At 32.7% G+C, this 15,711-nt stretch overlaps 1 protein-coding gene across 2 annotated transcripts; it reads left to right on the top strand.

The window, feature by feature from the left end:
* The first annotated feature begins 2,110 nt into the window (after positions 1 to 2,110).
* Positions 2,111 to 15,682, top strand: LOC106762006 (peroxisome biogenesis protein 5). 2 transcript variants are annotated; one of them, XR_002668041.1, is made up of 17 exons: positions 2,111 to 2,356; positions 2,437 to 2,565; positions 2,699 to 2,828; positions 3,604 to 3,797; positions 4,408 to 4,659; positions 5,528 to 5,644; positions 7,082 to 7,249; positions 8,777 to 8,970; positions 10,273 to 10,519; positions 11,197 to 11,281; positions 11,635 to 11,744; positions 12,882 to 13,106; positions 13,574 to 13,639; positions 14,360 to 14,454; positions 14,556 to 14,639; positions 14,873 to 15,042; positions 15,547 to 15,682. XR_002668041.1 is itself a non-coding variant. In XM_014645674.2 (16 exons), exons 1-15 carry the CDS (start codon positions 2,240 to 2,242, stop codon positions 14,635 to 14,637), a joined length of 2,211 nt encoding a protein of 736 aa, XP_014501160.1. In that variant the 5' UTR covers positions 2,111 to 2,239; the 3' UTR covers positions 14,638 to 14,639; positions 14,873 to 15,471. The 2 variants fall into 2 exon arrangements, 1 of the variants encoding a protein (XP_014501160.1); XM_014645674.2 differs by lacking the exon at positions 15,547 to 15,682 and having other exon boundaries at positions 14,873 to 15,471.
* The last annotated feature ends 29 nt before the right edge of the window (positions 15,683 to 15,711 follow it).

The raw sequence follows: 15,711 nt of genomic DNA, 5'->3' as shown, positions 1-15,711 counted from the left end.
TTAGCATATTCTATCTTACATTTTAACAAATTTAATAATCAATTAAAGTCTAGTTCTTCAAGACAAATGAGACATCATAAAAAACCAGTGAGACACATTTAGAACATCATAAAAAACACATTACTAATCAATTTGCTTTCCCTTTAAATAATGACTTATATTGATGGTTCAGAGAAACTTGAGATTGTTTTAAGAATGCATTTTCTTTTATTTTGAAGTATCATGGATAATTTTTTATTATTAAATATTTTTAAATGTTTTCTTATTATTTGAAATAAATTTTATAAGAGTGGAACATTTATTTGATTAAATAAATGAACATTCTAATTTTATTTTATGATGCTAAATAAATATGTTTAGAATATGAAAAAAAATCTATATTTAAAGGGTGTTAAAAAAAAAAAAAAACCCTTTTCTCGTTGAGTGACATCAAGTATGGGGAGAAATTCCTTTAAAAATAATAAGCAAGTATTAGGAGAAATTCCTTTAAAAATTCATTAAGTCAGTGTCTCACTCGTTACTCATTCAATAAATAAGATCACTGGAAGGAATTTTCAAAACTTCACCCAACAAGTGAGACACTTATGTTTCTCTAATGTTTCTCTAACTTTAAAATAAATAAGTAAATAATAAAATTAATGACTTTCTTAAAAATCTTCTTATACAATTACAAACACTTTTCAACATACCTATTCAAACAAAAAATATGATTTTTATTATAATCAATTATAACAATAATTGATTATACATTTAATCACCTATTAAAATAAATTATTTTCATAAACATACACTAATTTATCCATTTAGGCATAAAATTATGACTTGCTATTATATTAATCTCAAACTCAAAAAAAATCCTGAATTTTTTTAATGTTTTATTTAACTTCCTTAACTATTTTTGTGCATTTTTGTTTTTGTCTATACACATATTTTTATCATTTAAGACTGCAAATTAAGATAAAATGACAAAGATATTAATTCTAGGACTTAAAATACAATTTCAAAAATTTGAGAAAACTTACTTTAATTTTCTACAACAACAGTAGTTAAACATTGTTTTATTAATGACTATTATCTATAAAAATATTTTTTCTATAACTATTTAAAACTTTATTAATAACTATTTATCTCAAATAACACGAGTGACCATTTTTAATATCAGATCAGTCCACTTACCATCTTTTTTTATACTTAATACTCAAACCTAATTAACTTGCTAATAACTTTTTTCTTTCAAATAATGCATAACTCATAAATTACCGAATAAAATGTTAATATTAGTGATTCTACACTTCGTATTATTAGTTATACATTAATTCAGAATTATTGATACTTCATTATAAAACTGTTCAGTGAAAGTGAATATGATTGTTTATTAAATAAAAAGTTACATCTTGCTAAGAAAATGACTAAGTCTATATTTTTTAGGACTATTTAAAACGGAAATGAATTGAAAATGAGTGAAAGAAAATAAAATAATATTTTTTTTCTATAGTTTGGTTGTGATGTAAATGAAAAGAAAATAATATATTTGTTATTTTTCACTCTTTTTAATTTATCCAAATAAATGGAGTTAATTTTTTTTAAAAAGGTAACCTACTTAAATAATTTTAATTTTTAATTTATTGTAGATATTTTTTTATTAAATACGAACAACTTTTAAATGCGTAGATTAATTACAAATAATAAGAACTCACAATAAAATATTAACTAACTTAAAATCAAAATTATATATATCTATTTTATCTCAATTAAAATCAAACTAAATTTCTGGTTAACTCAAAAACTAATAAAATAAAAATAAAGATAACAACATTTTAAGATTATCTACGTATAATTATGTGATTGCTCTAAAATCATAAACATCTGGAACGATTTTGGACCAATTACAGAATGACACACGTAAATGATACTTAAATATTGTGAAAAAAATATTATCTAAATATTATTATCCTAAAATAAAATTTTAATAAATCCCAAAATTTAAGTTAACATAACAATTTTGTTATCTATTTCTATTTTATTAATATTAATATAAATAATACAATACAATTTTAATAAAATAAAAAATGAATAAAAGAGAAAATGACAAGCATAGCACGCAGATAGAGATAACAAAACAGCGCAACCCAGGAGGGTGGGGGAGAAGGAAAAAAAATACCACACCAACCAAACCATCCAAACAGGCACCGCCAATCGGAAGAAGAACAGTGGCGGAAGAGTGCTGCAACGGTGGGCCATGGCGATGCGCGACCTCGTTTCGGGTGCTGCCGCTTGCGGTGACTCTTCTTCTTCCTCCGCTAATCCTCTCGCTTCTCTAGCCAACGCTCTTGTTGGCTCTTCCTCCAAAACTCAGGTCTTAGTTTCTCCTCTTTCTATCTTACTCTTTCTTCACTCATCACTGATTTCGATTTTTTGCTCGCAAAACTGTAACAGGAGAGGCTGAAGGAGATTCCGACGTCCACTCCTACTGACCCTACCTCTCAATTTTACTCCACTGCTCTTCCCGTCAATCATCTTCCCGGCTCCGAATTCGATAAGCCTCTATTGGATGCAAACTCTCAGGTTCGGTTTGGATTGGATTCTTGTGTATGTGATTGTTTGTGTCGTGTGTGTGTTTGTTATAATGTTATATTATGTCATACTTCTCAATAATGAGTGATTTGAGTTATTGTAATTTTTTTTTGACCGAAAACAGGCTTCGGAGTTTTTGCATAGGTTCCGTGGCGCGAATGGGATGGAAGAGACGTGGGATGAGATACAGCGCGAGGCTGGGGTTGCCGGACCGCGGCAACTGGTGCCGGCGATTCAACAGCAGCCGTTGGATGGTAGGTTGTGTTTGGATTGGTCCAGGGGATTGTTTGGTGTGAGAAAATGTTTTCTGTTTTCATTTTGTTGGCTTTCAATAGGTTGTGCAACATTAAGTGAAGACAGGTTTTTATGTTTTTACTGTTTGTCTTCCTTTTCCTTTCTGAACTCTAGGAAACAGAAAATGAAGTGAAAACGGAGAATAAAATCAGAAAACTTTCTTTCAGACACGAGTGCCACCTGCCAAATTAAGAGCGTTGTTCATTCAATAAGGACTTGACAGTTTTTGTGATTTTCAGCAAATTTGGTCCAGCAGGGGAAAAGAATGTGGTAGATAGTGTTGCTAGTGTTTCTCATGAACGAAATTAAGTGATTTTTTTTTTTTTTACCGTTTCTGTTTCTAATTGTGTTCTTTTTTCCTGTATAAACTTTAGAAAACATAGAATGGAGTGAAAGTGGAAAATATAAACCGAAAATGTTTTCTTGAACAAAACAGCTCTTATTAGAAAATAATTTTACCGTGGCTGTTTTAAATTGCATTCTTTTTTCCTTTATAGATTCTAGAAAACAGAAAATAAAGTGAAAATACAATTTATAAACATCCTCTTAGAAAATAATGTTATTCTTTTTGACTTGCCATGCTCTGGTTGTTGTGTATGGCGTTTCCTGTTGTGGGCTTTAGTAGAGGTGCTGTAATTAGTGGTGGTTGTACTGTGGACTTGATTTTTTTATTTGAATGCATCGAGAACTGAGCACAGAAGAAGAGGTGTGGAGTTGATGTTGTTTTCTCTGCAGGGACACCACAAAGAGTTCTATCGAGTTTTTTGCACTCATTTCTTGATAGCAGCCGTGGTGGAGTGCCTTTTCATCCTACCCCTCTTCCGATGCTGGGTTTATCTGAAGGTGATAAACAATGCATACGAGACCGTAGCAGCATAATGGCCAGACATCTTTTTGCAGATAAAAGTGAAGAATTTATTGATGCACAAGTAAGGGAGTTCATGAATACATTCATCAGGTTTCACTTAGTTTAGTCATAGTCGTTGAGGGAAAAGAGTAGCAGAAAAAACACAGTTGTTTGTGCATTAGAGATTTAGAGTTCAATATTTGATTACTGGTAAGGGGCAAGGATGATTACCTAGGCTCTGGTGTAATTGCTCAAGATGTTCTTCCAGTGTAACCTACCTTTGAGTTTCGCTAAAATGATTTTATTTATTTTTTGGTCAATAATTAATCCTTGATTATATTATATGGGCTTGGGAGTTGCTCATATACCATAGCGGTTTCTTCATGCACTTTGGCTGACCTTTTATTTTATTGAGTCAAATGTCAATCAGCATCACTTCGTTCTTAAGTTATATTTTCATCAAAGTTTTACTTAAAAATTAGAAAAGCTCTTCCTCTAGAGTGTGCCAATCTTTCCCTTTATAGAACATGTGCAGTGATACGTATTCTATCTACATGTGATTAGTAATGATTTCTACCAGATATTTTGCTTCATTATCTTTAATAAAATGTTGTTTTTGCCTATATTCTTTTTGTTTTTTGTTTTTTTTTTATTGTTTGACTCTGAGCTCACCGTATGTAACTACTTTTCAGGTAAATGCACTTCTATGCTCTCTAGATATTGATAGCAACGTCCGTGGTAAGGGACCTATGCCTGAAAGATTTCGGGAGCTTGAGGGTTACTGGAATGAATCTCAAGGCAATATGAGACCCGGTCCTCCTGCTGCAGACGGGTGGATTACTGAATTTAGTCAACATACGGGAAAATATGATAATCCTGATTCATGGGCTAACTCCTTTGAGCAACAACATGGTGCAAATGGTTGGGCGTCTGAATTTGAACACGTGAGAAGTCTTTAATGTTCTATTTGTAGCCATAATATGAAGTTACTTACACTTTTTATGTGCAAATTATTGTAGTATTGTGCCTATTAATATTGAAATCTTTGAACTTTATTGAGGAGACCTGTACTTATTTGTCTGTTGTTGTAAACATTAGGGATGTTTTCTCTTATCTATGCTTCAAGGTTGTATATAGTCTGAAAAATGTTAGACTTCTAATACCCATTTTTGGTCAATTCACGAAATCTCCCAAACAAGTTCATCATATACTTTGTCAGTGGAAATTACTTCCTGAGCATCACTTCCAAGTTCTAATTTTAGATTTTCCTGGGTTATCATGATGCTTCTACAGCTTTTTCTTCCATTTTAGCTCTATTCCTCTAAAATTCAGTTTTACAATCCTATAATTTTTTTTCTGTCGACGGGCTTCCTTGCCAAATAATTTTCTTAACTTTGATGCAATGTCCTATTTCTTCATTGGTGTTGCTGTTGGCATCCATCACCCGTAGCACACATATAAGGAGGAAAGAGCAATTTGAGGAATGTCTTCAGAATATCTGACTGCTTTATTTCTGTTCTGTTTTGAGATTATTATAATTTCAATCAGAATATCCAAAACAAATAGAACCCAAATAAACAGGGCATGAAAGAACATATAACTAAAAAATGAAGGGATGCATCATATCTTGTTTTACAGAACGTGTCTTTGATGCAATGCCTTCTTTCTTCACTGGTATTGATGTTGGTAACTAGGCTTGGATTATACTGGTACTTGTAGAAAATAATCAAACTTTCGTTGGACCTAAGTATAAATTGTTATTTGTAAGTCATTTCTTATTTTAAGATTTTTTCTCTTGCAATCTTTTTGCAGTCCCAATTGTCATCAGTAGGTCAAATGCAAGGTATGAACATGTCAAACTTTGCTGCAATGGAACAGACTCGTATGCTTGCAAATACATTGGCCCAAAATGGTGATCCTAAATTTCAGGTTTCTCCGCTACACGTGACTTTTATATTTCTAATCTAGTACATCAAAATATGAGACAGTAGTTCATTAGTTTTTGTGTTTTTGCTAATTTACTCGCCCTTATCATTTTCTTCTTTTTTGAGTGAACCAAGATAACTAAAACAGAAATTTGGGAGAAACGTTTATACATTAATCCCTTAATGGATAATTGTTTACTCTTGGAAACTTCGGGATGTATGGTCATTGTGTTCCTTAGCCTTAATTTCAGGTGCTCTTAACAGAATTTTTTGGTCTTGCACAATGATAGAACTTGGGTATTATGGGGATGTCTATATCCCACATAGAGTAATATGGGATGCTTGGTGAAGTATTTAAGTGCTTGGCTCTTTCCTTCACTAGCTAGCTTTTGAGGGTGCCCCAAGTGTTTGGGTACTTACCACACATTCTCCATCTGTCTCTCACATTAAAATGCATTTGATTGCTCTCTTACATTCAAATGCATTTGATTTCTCACTTATATTCAATTTATTCAGTATGATATTTACAGAATGGGAAAGATCATATGGTGCTTCTGGAAACGTGACATGATTCTAGACTCTAGGCCACTTAGGACATGAGTTTTTGGAATTAATATGTTAGTATTTACAATGATCACTCATTGATTTTATAATGGACGATAATTATTCTTTAAATATTTTTTATTTTTTTAAAAATATTAACAGGAGTAACGTTTGGGAATAATATTCAAGTGATACTGATATTTGATCTTTTGGCCTATAATGTGTGGGAATTAATATGTTAATATTTACTGTGATCCCTCGTTGATTTTGTGATTATTTTCGAACTTTTAAACATATTAACAGGAGTATGTGTGGGAATAGTATTCCGGTGATGCTGATATTTGATTTTTAGGCCCAGAAAATGTAATGCTAAGATGGGTATCTCAGCCATCACGAGTTCTTTAACCTGGAATGGTGTTCTTGGTCTCCTTGTGTGTTAAAGCTTATACTTGTGTCTGGTATTTTCATTGTTGTTTTTCAAAGGCACTGTGTAGGTTTTGAGTTAATACCTTGCATTTTTCTTATTGTTATATTCTATTGTGCTTTGGTTGCATTAGAAATATGCAATTTTTTATTTTTTATTTTTTATTTTTTTTATAGATTACTCAGTTATTTAAAAATCAGGAAAAAGGGAGATGACAAGATTGTGAAGGGACAAACTGTGTGAAATATTGATTATACAGATTGTCTGGGCTATGCCATAATGTTTTATTGAAGGATATCCTTGAAAGCCCTATGGATGGAATAAACAACTTTCTGATTAATATTGATGAACTTATCTTTTCTGCACTATAACATTCATGTGCCCTTGTTAAGAAGAGTGTTTTATTTTGTTGTTGCATTTCTTTCCCTCCTTAAAAATAAAATAAAATCAATTACATGCTTTTGTGCTATGCAGAACTCAAAATTCCTTCAATTTGTGTCGAAGATGAGCCGTGGTGAGTTAATTATTGATGACAATCAGGTTAAAGAGAATTCATTACCTGCATCTGGAGATTGGGCAACAGAGTATGATCAACAATATAATCCTGGTCATGCATGGGCTGGAGAATATTTAAATGATAAGGCATGTCCATTGAGCTGGAACCATATTATTCTTTTGCAAGTGTTTTATATTATCGATTGGCATATATTCCATTATAAGGCTGATATATCAAGATATAGTTTTCGTTTATGGTTAACCGTATATTTGGTTATAAAACTAAATGTGAGGATGGGACTTTTCTGTAAAGACACTGAACAATAATGGTATACCACACAGATCTTAATCTCTTATGTAATAAGTGCTAAGTAACACAGCTGCTCTTTGTTTAGTTGAATTATAGAATTAAAAGAGGAAACATTCAAATTAAATGAAGATTAAAATATTCCTGAACAGAAGAAAGAAAATACTTAAGGTGAAAAAATGCAGCAAGGTTGTTTAGTATCTGTTACGGACGGGAAAATCAACTCCCTTCAAGCACCCATTAGAGTACTAGAGAGACCAAGATAACTACCCCATCCCATATTCAATCGTGGGTTAAAGAAGAAAATGCTAGCATTTCACTTCAATTGGAACCAAAGGACTGTATAAACTGTGCAACAATGCAAAAATTGACTCATTATATGTAAACATCCTTTCAAAATTCAGGGTTAGTGTTTTCATATTTAATACAAGTAAGGGAAGTTTGTATTATGAGGATAAAATGCTTAAATAAACTGGAAAGGCTTGTAATTCAGTTTATCTTAGCTAGGTTGGGCTGGAGTTGCAGAACAAATTTTGTTACGGTGTTTGTAAGAGTTGGGAGGCTTACTTGGATTCTAGTTTCAATAAGTTGATTTCTAATTTATTAGCAATTTCTTGAGGTTAGGTTCCAGGTCTTTTGATGGTAATTTGGGTTTTTGTGGAGAATAATATATGAATTGGATGATTTTTTTTATTTTTTTTTTCACTCAGATGAGGTTTTGAAGGCTTTTACTGAGAATGACAAGGAGATTTCCTTGCCTATTGGTGCTTTACTTTGCCATTTGTTCAGAAAAGTTATCCAAGTTTTCTATCGAGTTCTTGAGAACTATATTCATATGGGAAGTGGGTTTTAGCATGGGTTCTATGGTCTTGATCCTCGAGTGTTTTTTTTTCCCAATTCTGGGACTATGAAATTGCAGAATTACATGTATTCTTACTTGAATTACATGTATTCTTACTTATGATTGTAAGGCTGTGTGCAAACTCTGGTGCAACTGTTTGAATAGGTTGTTGGTTGTTGTTATTCCTAGACTCCGTTTTGCTTAATGTTTTGATGTGGGAGCCTTGGGTGCAAAGGTAAGATTGATTTGTCTGACCTGGGGTGAATCATGAAAGCAACTTCTCTATACATAAGGGTTTGCATGCATATATTTGAACCTCCTTATACCCAAAACTGGTGGGAGATTCATGCATGAAGTCACCCTTTTATATGCATGCAAGTCTGTCAGATCTCACAGTCAGTTTACTTTTGACTTGATTTATTTTAAAAACAAAGTAATGAAATCATTGGTGTGCCTAGAAAATTAGGACTAATTAATTGACAATGCCTTTTCCTAAATTTTTTGAATGTTGATACTTGGTTTCTAGGTTTATCATGGACCTGATCAGTGGGTGAATGAATATGCAACTGAAGGACGGCAGCATGATGCAAATGATGATCAGTGGGTTAATGAATTTTCAAAGTTGAATGTTAATGATTGGGCAGATGAATTTGGTCAGCAGTTAGGTGAAGCAGCCTTAGGAGACAGCACTTCTGATAGTTGGGCACAAGCATATAATGAGTAAGTCAAACTTTTGAACAGACTGAACTAAAAATTGTTTTTTTCAACAAAAATAAATTATTTACTGGATTGAGTGACAAACAACAGATTTTGTTTCAAGTAATAAGAATATATTGAAAGAATCACAACTATGCATCATCTTGTGTACTTTTAGTTGGGGGAACTTTTATGAATAGAATTGGAAGTTGCAATTTGAAAGCTGGTTTTGGCTGATGTGTCTCTACTCTAGTATTCTGAATTGTTGTTTTAATCTGGTTTTCTACTTTTCTTTATTAAGAGAAATATGTTAACTACTCTTGATTCCCTTTTCTTTGAAGCAATAGAATGCCATACCTGCCCTTGAAAATTCATATACCAGGCAGGAATGTATTTTCCTTTGCCCTTATTCTAGACTGATGTGGCATTCAGATTTCAGACAACGTAAAAAATCAGAAGTGGGAGGAAGTTATGTTTTTAGTAACTGTAGTACAGTTGTATGGTATGTTGTAGCAGTTTGTGTATTTCTTAAATAGGATATGTGACATTTCTGATAAATTGTGAGTTATATTGTTGAAGTTTGTTTGAGGGAGGAGACTCCTTGTTTGAGCTTAGGCTACTATTAGTGTTTTGGATCACATATTATACATTAGTTCCTGAATTCTTTTAATAAACTTGCTATTTTATGTTCAAACACTTGAGTCTAATTGAGAACTGTGAGACTTTTTTTTTTTCTTTTTAAATATTTGGAGTGCCCCAAAATATTGAAGATTAAGATTGAGAAACAAACACCTTCTTTAGAGCCTTAGTAATCTGTTACTTTTCGGTTTTATTTTTATTTGAAGATTTGACTATGAACACTTGGATGGGATCTGGGAAATTATTTTGTAAAAATTATGCACCATTCAATGCTCATTCTAAATCAGTGGGAACTGAATGTTGGTTTGACTTTTTGTTTTCAAAATATAGATGCTGCCTTACAATATTTGTCAAACTAAATGCCCATTCTTATGGTCCAATGCTCTAAATAAGTGATACATAATGAACAAAAGAATCTTGGATACTATTTAAGGTTAAGATTATTGATTGGTCTAATTTGGTTACTCAGGAGGATAACAATTCTCCTAAATGTACTTTACTTTTTTCATCAATTAACTATTCTTTCACTAACATTAAAAAGTGGCTGTTCTTGTTCCTTTCCTATTGTGTGTTTTTCTCTTTTTGCTTGGGTTATGCCATATGTTTTCTCTTTAGCATAAAAGATATTACATGCCAGCGAGGAGGTTATTGCTTTATTAATCACTATCTCTTTGGAGTTATATGAAGGTTCCTAAATGAGCAAGTTGCTTCCAAGCAGCAGTCAGACAGTTCGAGGGGTGTGTATGTCTTTTCAGATTTAAACCCTTATGTTGGCCATCCAAATCCCCTAAAAGAAGGCCAAGATCTATTCAGAAAAGGACTTTTAAGTGAAGCAGTTCTAGCATTGGAAGCGGAAGTCATAAAAAATCCTGAAAATGCTGAAGGATGGAGACTGCTTGGAATAGCACATGCAGAGAATGATGATGATCAACAGGTTCGGTTAAGCCTTATTGATGGTATCCCCATGTTTGGGTAGTCTGCAATCCCATGTATTATTGTGTAGCTGCAATTTTCTGGATGCATACACCTGTGATACAGAACAAACAATTCTATTAATTAATTTGTTTGAATGTATATTTCAACAGTCTGTGGCAGAGATGGTATTTCTGTTCAATGTATTATGCCATTCAAATTTGCTTTTTTGCTGAAACCATCAGATGATTGTTCTAGATATATAGTTTTTGTGCTTCCAATTTCATTTTGCAAAATATTGGTTCACTGTATAGTATATTTGTTGGCCATTTCATATATACAAAAAATAATAAATTACTATCTTCATAAGTTGTAGAATGCATTTAGGTGCAATTGAATACAAATCTTGTTATTCCATGACATATTCTGAACTCTTTTTTGCTGCTCTGAGGTCTTGTTTTAACATGGAAACTTGCCAAATCTTCAATGTACATTTTATGCAGCCATTTCATGTGATTTTATATTAGACTACATGGTAAAAGACTAATACTTTATTCTCTACCTTGTCCCTTGTTACTCACTGCTATTTCTTTTTGTCGGCACTTATATTTAACCATGTTTTCCTTTGAGCCCATCACTCTTATTTTCAAATGTTTACTTTAAAACGTAACTGTTTTAAAACTATTTAAACTTACACAGGCTATTGCAGCAATGATGCGTGCACAGGAGGCTGACCCGACAAACTTGGAGGTGCTTCTTGCTCTTGGTGTTAGTCATACAAATGGTTAGTAATGGCTTCTGATTTATCACCTGGACGAATAATGATAATAGCGACCTAGCATAAAGATCATTTGTCACATTAATCCTTGATGCTTGAGTTAATTTTATATGCGCATTCCTACTCAGCTTTGGAATTCTTCTTCGGTGAAAATTTTAAAAGTTGGATATTTATTTAAATGCGCAAATATCCTTGTTTTATTTTGTAATTGCTTGCTTTGGAGGGATTCTTATACTTCATTGTGTACTTGTCTTCTCTTTTACTGAATTTGTAACTGAAAGCATTGATGCAAATGACTTGTAGGTTTTTCCATTGTATTCCTAGATATAAAATATTGAGCTATCTGCTGATGTTTGCAGAACTAGAGCAAACAGCTGCACTGAAGTATCTATATGGATGGTTGCGCCATCACCCAAAATATGGAACACTTGCCCCGCCTGAGATGTCTGATTCTTTGTACTATGCTGATGTAAGTGGATTGATTACCTAGTTTGGGAATTGTGTAAAGGATTATTAAATACAGCAGTGGGCTGTAAAAACCTCATGCATACATTGTCCATGTATTTGAAAAGCCTTGTGGGGATGTGTTGTCTTTGCATGTTTTTTTGGGTGTTTTGTGTAGTAATAAAAATGCAATAGGCTAAACAACGACCACAACAACATTAGTAATATAAGGACTATTTAAAGCATACCATATAGTATAGTAAACTAAACAATAATAGTAATAACAAATTTTAAAATAGCAGCCATCCCCCAATGTGCTTAACCTGTACCACTAGCATTTTTTAAGCCTGCCATTCTAGGCCTCTATCTGGGATTTGAAGTTGTGTCAAAATAAATCAAAGGGATAAGAATAAATCAAATCTCTAAATTGTGGTGACCGCATCTATCATTTCTAGTGATTGCTATTTCTTTATTTAACATGTATTACCTCTAGACTCATAAGAAAAAAATTGTCATGTTAAGTGAACTTAAATATGAGCAAACTCCAACTTCCAAAGTTCTATTTAATGTATTATTTTTGAAAATACCAATATATTAATTCTAGGAACCATCTCCAATAAATATGATCTTAGTGAGTTTATGTCTAATTCAAGCTTACAAAACTGGTTTGTAAGGTAAAGATTGAATCTTATATATTATAATCTAACCTTACTCCTAGTTAATGTGAGATACATAATTCCTCATGCTGAGGAATGAATATCTTAAACGTAAAATTAGATGTTTTTGGGTGGTCTAACAGGAGCCTAATAATAATATATATCATGGAACTTGACTAGGACAAACTCTATATGGCTCTAATGCCATCTTAGTAAATGTATTTATGCCTTACTCAACTTTATGAAATTGGTTTATAAAATGATGATTGCAGTCCACTTATATATTATAATTTGAATTTATTCCTAGTTGATGTAGAATCTCCAACATGTGATTAAGGATAGTTTAGAAAATGTACTCCCATATTATATGAAAACAAGAATACTGAATGAACCTAACCACCATTCTTAATAGGTGTGGAATTAGTTATTTTTGCTTATATATGAGATGAAAGGGAGTATTAAATATGATATCTAAGAATTGGAAAGATTGATTTTCCTTTGTGCAGGTTGCTAGGCTATTCAATGAAGCCGCTGAACTGTCTCCGGATGATGCAGATGTCCACATAGTTCTTGGGGTCATGTATAACTTATCCAGAGAATATGACAAAGCTATTGCATCTTTTGAAAGAGCACTGAAACTTAAGCCACAGGATTACTCATTATGGAACAAACTGGGTGCTACACAAGCAAACAGTATTCAAAGTGCTGATGCAATAATGGCTTACCAACAGGTGTTGTGTATAGAATTTAATGCTGCTATTGCTGTAGCCTGTAGCTTCAATGTAGTTGGGTCAATCAAATGTAATTTATTGCGTCAAGATTTTCGGAAATCAAATGTGTGATCATGAGGGGGAAGTTTATTCGAAGTATAAGTTAGGGATTTATCATGTGTCTTTCCAAATCCTTGATTTTGCTTATTTGACGGTATATCACTAGCTCTTTAGTTATTTTCATGTACTGATATTTCCAGCTGCAAATTGTATGGGTGAGTATTATGTATTTCCTTTGCCATGTAACCAAAAAAGAAATAGTTGTCGCAATAATATGAAGAAGACAGTCAAATGGTCTTTTATTCATTCTGTGCAAGTTAAATGCCTTTTCTATAATTGTATTGTAAAGTTATGTTTTTGGAGTGAATGTGCAATCTATTCTTTGTCGGGTGCAGTTCTCCCTTTGACTAAAACAATAATCATTTCAGGCACTGGATTTAAAGCCTAACTATGTTCGTGCTTGGGCAAATATGGGTATCAGTTATGCAAATCAGGTCAGTTCCCGGCTGGGCATTTATCTTATCTGTGTCGTACATATCAAGTTAGAAGTAGAATTTTTCTTGTTATTTCAGTTTTCACTATCTTTATGGTAACTGTATTATGCCATGCAAATGTAAAACTGTGGTATGTTTGTTGTATGACAGCTATATCAGTAAAAAAAAAACTCAACGTTGATATGATTTTTGATTCTGGATTTCAATCTTTTCTCCAAAGCATGGGGCAGTACATTGTACTGTTGGTGGGTGTACATTTGGATGCCCATCTATGCAGTATGTTGGAACATGTTAGGGGCGATTCTTTTCATTGTGGAATAATGAAGCATGTCAAATATTTTGGATAAGTTAGTTTCTGTTGTGGAGATATTATGGTGGAGTTGTTTGCCTTAATGGTTAGAGAAAGACACCATTTCCATTATACTTGTTTGGAGAAAGCGAGAGGAAGATAGGATGAAAAGACCTAACTTTTACTGTTTGAGAGGATAAAGAAAGAATTATTTTCGGTTGGGGTCCATTTAAAATTTCCCAAAAGTTGAGTTGCACTCAATTCTATAACATATGTCAAAGATGGAGGAATGAAAATGACGGAGTTATTTAACTCTACCAATTTCCACTTCTCTATTTTTTGTCTAATTTGCTATAGTAGTATATATTGTATCTTAATTGTCATGATAAAACTAATTTACTGTACCTACCTTCCTTTCACACTTCCTACAGGGTATGTATGACGAGTCCATTCGATATTATGTTCGAGCACTTGCCATGAATCCAAAAGCAGAGAATGCATGGCAATATTTGAGAATTTCGTTAAGGTATGATATTATAATACATTATTAACAGAGAGAAGTATTGCAGGGTTTTACTGACTAGAATTGTTCTCGTGACTTACTTTCTGTCTCATCCTATTTTCCAGCTGTGCTTCTAGGAATGACATGTTGGAAGCTTGTGATAGTCGTAATTTGGACCTTCTCCAGAAGGAGTTTCCTCTACAGTAAGGGTGCGTTTGAGTAAACAGTTTAATCAAGCTCTTATGTAGAAGTTATTTTTATAATTGAAAACTTTTCAAATAAAAGCGCTATTTTTGTGTTTATTGGAGAGCTTATTAAAATAACTTGAAAACAACTTATACACACGTAATAAGCTGATTCTATAAGTTTTGACGAACACCACGCAAATTCCATTATCATAAGTTTAAAAAGCTTTGACTTTTTCTGAGTGGGTGAATTACAGGAGGGACTCTTCTACTGGCGAGGTGGTTGCTTGAACATGAATCCTAATTTTCCTTGATACTTTTGGATGAACAAATGGTACATTTTCTGACATTAAAGCTCGCAGTAGATGTCTGCTTCCGTAGAGATTTCTAGAAGAATTGAAAGGCGATCAAGTGACTAAGCCTGCAGGTGAATACGATGCATTATTCTATCAATCTTTGAACATATGGTGTATATTATGAAAAAAGCACAGTTACAGACTCCATTTCTTGATGTTAGAAAAGTTACTTGTCAGAGAACAGCTGCATTACTAAAGTTAAGGAATGCGACGTTCCATAATAAAGTTGGGCTTATCGTGCTTGTAGATAAATACAAGTGTACAAGATTAATCACATATTATGTATCTAATTTGTCAAAACTATAAATAACTTAATGACCATCCCACTTTTTAATTAGCCTTTTTAAGAATTATACTGTATTTAATTATCTCTATGTATTCAGTACTTGTACAACAAAAAATGTTGTTCCTCTGGTGATGTCTTTTCGCTTAGTGAAAGACCAAATCTGCACATACTCGATGTCTTTTGTCTTTGTTAAAGGCTAAATCTTCATACCAGATCTATCATGTAAGGTTTATTGATGTTCTTTATGTTGGTTGTCATGAGTCTAAGACAACTCTTATTCTTTATTAAGGTTTGGAAGACCAACTATGATAACAATGGAGAAGAAAATAATGAGGAATATCTATTAGGGGGTCTTATTTCTCTGCACTGTTCCTCTCTAAATATATACATATCTTCATCTGTAAAAGAAGCTTAGCATACTTCATCTTTATAAATGAAGCTCTTGACGTAGTCC

The sequence above is a fragment of the Vigna radiata genome, chromosome 5 (genome assembly GCF_000741045.1).
Source record: "Vigna radiata var. radiata cultivar VC1973A chromosome 5, Vradiata_ver6, whole genome shotgun sequence".
Lineage (NCBI taxonomy): Eukaryota > Viridiplantae > Streptophyta > Magnoliopsida > Fabales > Fabaceae > Vigna > Vigna radiata.
The sequence above is the reverse complement of the archived record's forward strand: the minus strand, read 5'-3'. Positions and strand labels throughout refer to the sequence as shown.

Bases quoted from the DNA above. Each gene is read 5' to 3' on its own strand.
- LOC106762006 (XM_014645674.2), top strand. From the start codon at position 2,240: ATGGCGATGCGCGACCTCGTTTCGGGTGCTGCCGCTTGCGGTGACTCT. The intron at 13,640-14,359 runs GTCAGTTCCCGG...CACTTCCTACAG, and splicing joins GTATCAGTTATGCAAATCAG to GGTATGTATGACGAGTCCAT. The intron at 14,455-14,555 runs GTATGATATTAT...CCTATTTTCCAG, and splicing joins TATTTGAGAATTTCGTTAAG to CTGTGCTTCTAGGAATGACA.